Genomic DNA, 10,969 nt, shown 5'->3' on the forward strand with positions numbered 1-10,969 from the left:
AAAAGTCTATGGGATTCTTTTGGACAATATGTGCTTACATGCACCATCCACTCACTCCCCATGTTTCTAGCAAAAACATTTTCGACTCCACTTATTTTAATTACTTTCTTTAGATTTTAATCGTATCCATGAACTTTTTAATTTTGGTCAAACATGCTAAAAAAAACATAACTTTAAATGTTAGTTTTGATTGAACTTTAGAGCCTGGAGTCAAGTCAGTGAAATCAAGATAGAAAGAAGAAATTGAGTTAGCAACTTCTCGCAAGCTTATTATGCAAGTTTCTTTGTCCAAGGCCAAGTTGCCTTGCATGGGCACATTTTTTCCCATTGTTGTTTATGTTACCTGAAACATTGTTAAATTTCCCATTGTTGTTAAAGTTAAGTGTGTTTTTGAAATATTTTTAGTTTGGTATTGTATCGAGTTGGTGCTTCCTTCATATCATTTGCTATATTTATCAAGGAATCGTTATCGGGCAGAAGCGTTTTGTGATACCCAATCCCTTCCCCCCTTTTCACCCTTCTCTGTCTTTCTTTGGTTGGTTTGGTTGACTTTGGTTCCATTGGAAAAACTTTTCAGATGGTAATTTTTATTTTTTGGTTGTGATGATTAAAGTAGTTTTGAGTGTTTGAAAGATTAATTGTAAATTTCTTTTACCACATGGCTCTAAATTAGATAGAATGTTATTGGAACAAAATAGAATGGAAAAAATCCATTTCTTAGAGCACCTTTTTTTTTTTTTTTTTTAACACCGCTATCTCTTTGATTCATGTTCATTTGGTTATCCTTATTTGTCTTTCTTTGTTTTTACATTTGCACATAGTTCTTCTTGGGAATCTGTTTTCCGAGGAAATGGTTTCCGGGATTTTTTCTGTTCGTAAAACATGCTAATAATCCTTTATGCTTGAGCTTTGCCCTTTATCAGTCCATGGAGATCTGCTCCAATGTTATTGGATTAGATTTCTCTTTCAAACCCATTAAGGAATTGGTTTTCACCCATTTGTATGTGGGAATTCTTGGCGATGCGAATATCATCTAGGGGCTTTTGGTTTTTAAGGGTGTGTTTGTATTGCCTATTTTATTTTTCAGAAACCCATTAGCCACATTAAATTTGATTAGCAGCACATTGGGACATGCTCTGTTACATAATCTAACTTTCAATTTGATCTCTTTCTTTTTTCTTCTCCTAGGCCATGGATTGTGCTATAACAAACGGTAAAACTAGAGAAAAAATATTAAAGATTGGCATTAGACATGTTTGAAATCAAGTAAGGTTGTATTATGAAGGGATTTTTTATTTTTTTTTAATATGGTAAATTTAGTTTAGAGTATGAGAGCAGGCAGAGATTAGCGGCCCTTTGATTTCACTTGCTTGGCAATGGCCAAGACAATGCTGCAAAGCTGGCTAAATGTAGTGCCCTGACTGTCTATTTGAGACTGGCTGGGTGCCATTTCCTTGAAGCTTTGGTCACATGTGTCAGCATCAACCATGACAGCCGACGCATATGTGCTAATGTCGTAATTCTTGGTTATAAAGGCAGTGTTGGAGTCATCAAGTTGTTCAAGTGCATCTTGGTAGAGCTCATTGCAATCTGTCAGGGCAGCCTTAATCGGCTTGCTCGATGATTTGAGCAGTTTTTTTCACTTGGTCATGTATTTGGGTTCCTGTAGATGTTGCATGCTTTAGTGCAACTTTGGCTAGGACTTCCAAGCTAGTTGCAGCACGGCTTTCTAGGTCATTTTGAAGAGTTTTTCTACATAGTTCCTTGTACAGAGTGCTATTACAAGTTGTGGTGATCAAATTTTGCGCAAGAATTTGGCTTAGCAAGAGAGTTTCAAGCATCAAAAGGAAGACCTTTGAAATGGTGTATATATATATATATATAGAGTGAGAGAGAGAGTGAAGGGGTTAGATTGGTGTACTAAAGAAGCGCATGACCACATACTATTCACTTGTTTAACAAAGTTTCTCTCGGATTCTTATGGAGTTAGAGTATGCATCATCCACTCTCTTGTTTTTAGCAAAACACTTTCAATTCCACTGTCTTAATTACTTTCTTTAAACCAAAATGCTATTTTAATAAGTTATTTTGTTTGATTTTAATTGTATGCATGAGCTATTTATTTTGGTTAATCATGCTAAAAATAATAGGATAAAATTTTTCTTCAAACTAGTTTGGAGGAAATATCCTCCAATTCATTTAAAATAGTGTCAAGTGTCTATAAACATTTAAAAGCCACATTAAATTTAGTCTAAGTTAGTAAACTACTAGTAATGACGTTAAGAATTTAATGTGCATTTTAAATGTTTATAGACATTCGGCGCTATTTTAAATGGGTTGGAGGATATTTCCTACAGACTAGTTTGGAGGAAATTTCTATCCAAAATAATACTGAAGCATTTTTCAAATACCAATTAAAATGACAGAATTGATAGTTTAATAAGAAAGAAAAATTGAAATCTTACAAATAGTTAATGAACTACGATAATATTTTAAGTTTGAATTAATTATATATGTTTCTTAATTAATAAGCTATTTCGACATGTTCATACAAAGAGAGGGAAAAAGAGAGAGAGATTCGATCTAGTAACTTGTGCTTCATAATGTATGACTTCTAGCTGAGTGAGCTATTCCTTGAAAACAAGCCATTTAGCCTTTGGGTACCTATTTGGATCCAACAACGCAAAGCAAATTTTTTGTCGTCAAGCATGAAGGGGCAAGTTGTTCCTCACACTATATATGTTGTTATACATATAATTGTCGGTCCAAGCCCATGGCCTGGTCCAAGCCATCCTAGAAGTTCAGGCATCATCGAAGCCCAAGACCTAAGGGGGGTAGCATAGTCAAGGATCAACACGGTATCGGGAGAACCTAGCCGGGAGCACATGTCTCTCGGGTATAGGATTCTGACTATAAGGAAAGAGTGCTCGGGATAATCAACAGCCGAGCATATCAAGATGTTCAGGTAAAGACGTTCGGGAACAAATATGGAAAGATATTGTCTGTGCCATTCACAGGATATGCAATAACTGCCGATGCGGATACGACTTTTCTATAATGGTCACAGGATCAGATCAAAGATTTGATTACGATCGAATCACTCCCAAATCCCAGATCTCTAGCCGAGTTACCATTTTAGCTCCAATGACCGGGGCTATCAATAGGCACATCCAAGAAGTATGAAGGTGTGCAATAGTTTCTTCTTAGAATTTCAATGAAGGATCAGAGGAGGATCTGCCGAAACATCCCCGACGAGTTCTCTTAACCTTTGAGTGTCCTTCAGATACACGGAGGAGCGCGAAGGAAGGTCGTGAAGTTGTCCTTGTATTCACCAAACCGGAAACTGTTTCAAAACACACACACGCACATATATATATATATATATAGACTAAACATATTAAGAACAAATTGTAGAAATTATTTTCTTTCAAGTTTGGTTTGGATATTATGTGAAGTGCGACAAGTGCTTGTATAAAATGCTTGTACAAAATGCTAACAAATGTTACTTTAATGTCCAAAAATAAATAAGAAAACAAGTAAATACAAATCAAATTACCCTTCCACTTTCTTTGTGTAAAAAAAAATTAAACCAAATGAAATCATATTGAGGAATTTAAAACAAATAACAAATTAGTCCATCTACGATTTTTTTTCTCAAGATGGAAGATTTTGCCCAATAAGGTCTCAGATTTGCAGTCCACGTTGGGTTTGGATATTTATATATAGAGGAATGCTATAGTTAGTGTGCTTTTGGGATTGCAATTTCATAAGAATAATCTACGTTTAGCATTGCAATTTAAAAAGAACTTAATCTAAAATAGGAAAAGAAACCTGTGATTTCTATAAGCAGGTTAGATGGTGTTTATTTGAAAAAGCACGAATTTTATAATTTAAACAAAAATTAAGATTTCGCATAACAAATATTTGATAAAAAAAAATATTTTTTAACATGTTTTACCAAACGCCTTTGCAATTTTAAAAAGCAGTGATTTCAAAAACACAAATTTTAAGATCGCACTTATTGAAACCGCAGTCCCAAACAGACCCTTACTCTCATTTCTTTACACAAATTTTTTTACACCTATATGTGACTTTTAAAACCATAATTTGATCAAAATCCAATAAGTATCTATCTCATATACCTATAGGTAGTTTTAACCCCACCTATGGGTGTGAAAAAATTATGTAAAGAAGTGGCAGTCTAAAATGCTAACAAATGTCCCTTTAATATCCAAATCAAATAAGAAAACAAATAATTATAAGCTATTATTATTATTATTATTATTATTATTATTTTAATGGAATGGTTATTTTGTGTACCAAAGGTAACATAAGGTTCAATTTTTTTTGACGTAAAATGTTTTCCATTAAATTAAAAAATGTTTTAAGGGAAATCATTTCACCTTAATACATTTTTTGGCGTGACTTGTATGGAAAACCATCAACAGCAAGGGCAAGCGGTGGTGGCCGCTGGCAACACTTGTCAACCAGTGAACTCTGATGACATCTGACTGTGGATTCCGGCGAATTCCAACAATAGCTTGCAGCGGTCAACAACCTCTGGCGGCAACATAGAATGAATTGCGAGAGAGAGTGCATGCGAAAATGAGAAATTCAAACTTAGAAAATGGTTTACGGTTTTAGAGAAGGTCATCCTGGTCAACAGAAAAATGTTTAGGGTTTGACCATGATTTTCAATCAACCAAACATAGAATAATACAAAAAATATTTTTCAGAAAACATTTTACGTACGTCGAAACAAACAGAGGCTGAGATGAAACTGCACTAAGAAATTTATTAATTCATATTCTTTTATGCAATGACTATTCGTTCAAGCTTTTAATTGCTAATTGAAAATTTTAGAGTTGAAAAATCATGTCTTCTTTTGACATTTGCTGTAAACCCTTTATCAACTGATACATTAGAGGTTGAAGAATGAAACTTTATGAATGATGTTTCTAGTGTTAGTGGCTTCGATCATGAGATTGATTTGGAGGAAAACTTTGTCGGGTGGGGTGGGGGGGTTCTATATCTTCATGAGCTTGCTTATTTGATGGCATGTCTCACCCTTGATTTCGCTCCTTTTTTGGTAAGCTGATGTGCTCACGCGAGGTTCTACCTTTGGTTTATGTTATCATTGATTTCAAATTCTATGATTAGTAATTAGTGGCTTGTTTTCTCCTTGTTTATGCATGTCATTCTTTTATGGCCAAGTATCTTAGTAGAGGTCGTGTGATGTGTGTGATAATGTTAGGTGGTGAATGCATTAAGCGACACCATCATAAAGCCATGGGGTGATTCGGCCACATCGAACCCTCGTACTCATGAAAGAAAAATAAAAAAAGTAGAGTAATTTATTTTTAGGCCATCGATTGTGCTATGATAAACAGATCCTCTTCATTTCATGTATTTCAAGTTTAAAATAAAGTAAAACCATTTCTTGGCACCTAGACAATGACATGTTATTGATGCTTTACAAATCCCTCATCTGTACAATGAAAGGATTTTTTTACTGCCGAGAGCTAAGCTTAATATGGTAAACTAAGTTGAGAAAGAAAAATGAGTTTCCAAACAGTCTGATTGACAATGAGTTTCACTTGAGTTGATTGATTCATGTTCATTTGGTTATCCTTATTTTGTGTTCCTTTGTTTTTACATTCGCACATAGTTCTTCCTGGGAAGCTGTTTTCCGAGGAAATGGTTTCCATGATTTTATCTGTGTGTAAAACATGCTAATAATCCTTTTAGCTTGAGCTTTCTCCTTTATCAGTCCATGGAGATCTGCTCCAATGTTATTTTGGATTACATTTTTCTTTCAAACCTATTAAGGAATTGTTTTTTTACCATTTTGTGTGAATTCTTGGCGATGCGAATATCATCTAGTGGCTTCTGGTTTTTAAGGGTGTGTTTGTATTGGCTATTTTATTTTTCAGAAATCCATTAATCACAATAAATTTGATTTGCAGCACATGGGAACATACTCTGTTACATAATATAACTTTCAGTTTGATCTCTGTCTTTTTTCTTCTTCTACGAATTTGTAGGCCATGGATTATTCTATAACAAACGGTACAACATGAGAAAAAAATATTAAAGATTGGCACTAAACATGTTTGAAATCAAGTAAAACCAGTTGTATAATGGAGGGATTTTTTTTTTTTTTTTAATCTGGAAAATTTAGTTTAGAGTGTGAGAGCAGGCAGAGATTAGCGACCCTTTCATTTCACTTGCTTGGCAATGGCCAAGACAATGCTGCAAAGCTGGCTAAATGTAGTGCCCTGACTGCCTATTGGAGACTTGCCGGGTGCCATTTCCTCTAAGCTTTGGTCACATGTGTCAGCATCATCCATGGCAGCTGACACATATGTGCTAATGTCGTAATTCTTGGTTATAAAGGCAGTGCTGGAGTCATCAAGTTGTTCAAGTGCATCTTGGTAGAGCTCATTGCAATCTGTCAGGGCAGCCTTAATCGGCTTGGTCGATGATTTGAGCAGTTTTTTCACTTGGTCATGTATTTGGGTTGCTGTGGATGTTGCATGCTTTAGTGCAACTTTGGCTAGTACTTCCAAACTAGTTGCCGCACGGCTTTCTGGGTCATTTTGAAGAGTTTTTCTGCACAATTCTTTGTACAGAGTGCTATTACAAGCTGTGATGATCAAATTTTGAGCAAGAATTTGGTTTGGCCAGAGAGTTACAAGCATCAAAAGGAAGACCTTTGAAATGGTGTTCATCTTTGCTTTCTAGAAAAGTTTTATGTTATGGGCTTCTGATTACATACACCGAAATGTCTGTATGTATATATATATATATATATATATATATATAGAGAGAGAGAGAGAGAGAGAGGGAGTGTGTGTCTGTGTGAACGGAGTTAGATTGGTGCACTAGAGAAGCGCATGACCACACACAATCACTTGTTTAACAGTTTCTCTCAGTTCTTATGGAGCTGGAGTCTGCACCATCCACTCCCTTATTTCTAGCAAAACACTTTCAACTCCACTGTCTTAATTACTTTCTTTAGACCAAAATGCTATTTTAATCAGTTCTTTTGTTCGATTTTAATTGTATCCATGAACATTTTATTTTGGTTAATCATGATAAAAATAATATTAGAGCATTTTTAAAATTCCATCTAAAATGACAGAATTGATAGTTTAATGTTACGTGCCCTTCCATATTAGGCTAGCCGTATTAGTTTTATGTATTAGATTTATATTACGTTAGTATAAGTCGGCTAACCCTAGCCGTATTAGCAGAGACGGAGGGAGGGGGGGACCAGGGTGGGCCATGGTCCCCCCCAAAATAAGGAAAAAAAAATTATAAGTAAAAAAAATAATAAAAAAAATTTAAAAATTTAAAAAGTAAAATTAAAGTTTTAATTTTAGTTATTTAGCTCCCTCCAAAAAAAAAAAAAATTGGCCCTATTTTTAATTTTGTTGGCCCATACCCACTAATTTTTTTTTTTATTTTTGGCCCTTACTTTTAAATGTTCACTTTTTTTGGCCCTTACAGTAGTCTTTACTTCATAAAAAACAACCAAAATAATTTTTTTTCATAAAAAAATTTTAAAGAACCGAAAAAAAAATTTGGCTGGCCCCCTTCCATAAAATTTCTTGGCTCCGTCCCTGCGTATTAGGGTTATAATATTATTTTAATAAGAGTTTTTGTTGACTCATCCCTATCTCTCTTATGTAATGTAATGAATCCTCTATTTAAGGGGGGGTATGCTATAAATAAATGTATGAAAATAATTAATCACAAACATTGTATTTGAAAGGTCTAGGTTCCATTATAATCTAAGTCTATGTTTCCTTAAAACCTAATTTATCCCGTTGCGAACTTAATGTCACGGACTTTCCATATTTGGCTAGCTGTATTAGTTTTATGTATTAGATTTATATTATGTTAGCATAAGTCTGCTAACCCTAGCCGTATTAGGGTTATAATATTATTTTAACTAGCTTATAACACACGCTATGTGCAAGATTCTTCATTATAATTTAATTTTGGGTAAAATCCTCTTAATCCCCTCAAACTACCACTCCAATGACAATCTCTCCTCCCTCCAAACTATCAATTATGACAATTTACCTCCCAAACTCTCAAAACAATGGCAATGTACCCCATTTGTTAATAAAATGACAAAATTACCCTAACTAAAATAAAAACAAAAATACTAGAACTTATAAAAAATAATAAAAATTTAATTTATTTAAAATAGGGGCGCCGGACCACCCCTAGATGGTGGCCGGACCACCCCTAGGTAGTTGGGGATGGGCCAACCACCCACCATGGCCTCGTGGATATGATCGTTCCCGGACAAAATCGAAGGCCGACATAGTGGATGGCCTACCTTGTTGGCGTTGTTGCCACCATCGGAATTGAAACTTTTTTTTCTTTTTTTTTTTTTTTCTAATTGAAGAGGAAAAAGGGGGCTACAAGGGAGGATCTTTCCCATTCTTGATCCTAATGGAAGAAAGAATTGGGGATCCTATTGGAATGCTACCAAACACTAGATGGGTAGCGGCCCATTTTGCTAAAGCATGTGCACGATAATTTGCACATCTAGAAACTTTCAACGCATTCCAGCATTGAAAGGAAGAGAGCTCAATTCTCAAATCAGAGACAATAGGAGCAAAATGCCAAGTAGCAAAAAGATGAGGCTGATTAACAGCTAAAATAACCAAAAGAGCGTCCCCTTCAAGCATGAAATTACTAAATCCTGAAGAGACTGCAAGTCGGGAGGCAAGAAGAGCAGCAGAAGCCTCGCCTAAAAGAGCATCAGAGGAGAAAAGCTTTTGGGTAGCAGCATGAATAATTTCACCATCATGATTACTGATTACAGCAGCTGCCACAGCAAAATTTCCACAAATAGCTACATCAAAATTGCCTCTAACACTTCCTAGCCGAGGAGGAGACCAAAGAGAGGGGAGAGCCGAAATCTGCCAAGCTGAAACATGGTACTCATGAGTAGTCTTGAGCTGCTGGATAATCTTGGGCGGATCAGGTTGAATAGCATCATGGATCAGTTTGTTTCTTGAGAACCAAATGGTATCCATAACAAGAGCTGCAAAAAGTTGAAATTTTTGGGAATCAACTAGAGGAATAGCCAACCTGTCAGAGGGATAAATAATAGCAATGATCCAATCAGAAATGGGTCTGGCAGCAAAAGAAGAGATCAAATAGGCCAAGGAGAAGTCCTCCAAAGAATCTTTGCTAAATCACAATTCAAGAAAATGTGATTCAAGGTCTCTAAAGAGCCTTTACAGAATGGACACACCCAAGCATTGTCATCCACAAAGGTCACAAATCTACCAATATTAGCTCTAGAAGGTAAAATATTCCACCCAATTTTCCATAGCAAATGTTTTAATCTGGCTTGAATCTTGATGCCCCAAAGGGTTTGCTAGTCAACTGGAGATAATGGAGAAATCCTGCTAGATGAAGACAATGAAATATCGCGAGCAGACTTCACCGAGAAGAGGCCAGAGGAAGAAGGTGCCCAAGACCACTTGTCAACATCACTAATCCGGGGAATATGAATTCCAAGGATGTTCTGGACAGAGGGAGGGTCAAAGAGATCACCAAGAAGATCAACATTCCACAATCTAATTCCTGGTAATAAGAGGTCAGCAACTAAAAAATCTGGAAGATCAACCAAATTTACATTGGGTCTAGGCTTAAAACTAGGCATAGAAGGAATCCAAGGAGAATTCCAAATATGAATATTAGCCCCATCCGAGATAGACCAACAAACACCCTTTTTAACCACTGACCTGTTTTTGAGTAACCCTTTCCAAATCCAAGAAGAAGAAGGGTTTGAAGGAGCATTTAGAAAAGAAAAACCATTCTTTAAATATTTGCCTCTAAGAGCTTCAACCCAAAGAAGAGATTCATTACAAAGCATCTTCCAACCCATTCGTGCAAGGAGAGAATTGTTAATACACTCCATAGAGCAGATGCCAAGACCCCCCACAACTTTAGGTTGGCAAATTTTTTCCCAAGAGAGAAAGGAGAGATTGTGATTCTTTTCCTGAGGAAACCCCCACCAAAACTTCCTCAAAACTGAATTAATCTCCAAGCACAGTGACTTAGGCAAGAGAAAGAGTGACATCAAATAAGAGGGAATAACATTAGCCACTGATTTTATCAAAGTCGTTCTGGCTGCCTGGGAAAGTAATCTGGCTTTCCAACCAGTTACTTTAGCAAAAATCCTCTCCTTAAGCTCAATGAAAGAATCACTTTTCTTCCTATTTAAAAAAAGAGGAATACCCAAGTATTTTGCTCGAGCAGGGATGGGAGGCAACTTAAGAATATCATTGATAGCTGTCTTGATAGCAGGTTTGCAGTTTTTGCTATAGAAAATAGCTGACTTGGAAGAGTTGATATGTTGCCCTGACCATTGAGCATAAGACTTAAAAGCCTTGAGAATTACAGAAGCTTCTTTCCTATTAGCCTTGGAAAAAATCATTACATCATCAGCAAATAGCAAGTGAGAAATAGAAGGGCTCAATCTCGCTATCTTGATACCATGAAGCCTACCCAAATTTTCTTCCTTCAACAAAATTCTCGAAAGAATTTGAAAAGCCGAAGGAGCCACCGAAATCCATAATGGTACGCGGCAATCTCCAGGAGAAGACCTCGTCGAAGTTGCTGGCCTTTTCCTTGTCCTTGGCCTTGACCCTATCATTCTTGACTGAGGATTTGGAAGGATGGAGGTGGGCGCGCTAATTGGGTTTTGTTCTTTGCTCTTGCCAGACTTCTTCCCCCACCAAGTAGGCTTTTTAGCTGTTGATGAAGTCATGCTTGGCCCAAATGGGGGTGGTCGAGCCACCCCCAAACCCTGAAACCATCCCCATTTTGGCCATTTGGGGGTGGCCGAGCCACCCCTTGGCCCAAATGGGGGTGGTCTGGGCCAAGGGGTGGCTCGGCCTTAATTTTTTAATATATATTTTTAAATTTTAAATAT

The 10,969-nt window shown here is 36.3% G+C and overlaps 1 protein-coding gene across 1 annotated transcript; it reads right to left on the reverse strand.

The window, feature by feature from the left end:
- Positions 1-6,088: 6,088 nt before the first annotated feature.
- LOC132173031 (pectinesterase inhibitor 6-like) lies at positions 6,089-6,741 on the reverse strand. Its single transcript, XM_059584593.1, has one exon. It carries the CDS (start codon positions 6,729-6,731, stop codon positions 6,219-6,221), a length of 513 nt encoding a protein of 170 aa, XP_059440576.1. The 5' UTR covers positions 6,732-6,741; the 3' UTR covers positions 6,089-6,218.
- Positions 6,742-10,969: the final 4,228 nt, after the last annotated feature.

The sequence above is a fragment of the Corylus avellana genome, chromosome ca2 (assembly GCF_901000735.1).
Source record: "Corylus avellana chromosome ca2, CavTom2PMs-1.0".
NCBI classification, from domain to species: domain Eukaryota; kingdom Viridiplantae; phylum Streptophyta; class Magnoliopsida; order Fagales; family Betulaceae; genus Corylus; species Corylus avellana.

What these genes read in the sequence shown, in the direction of transcription:
- LOC132173031 (XM_059584593.1), bottom strand. Translation starts at nt 6,731, where the DNA reads ATGAACACCATTTCAAAGGTCTTCCTTTTGATGCTTGTAACTCTCTGG.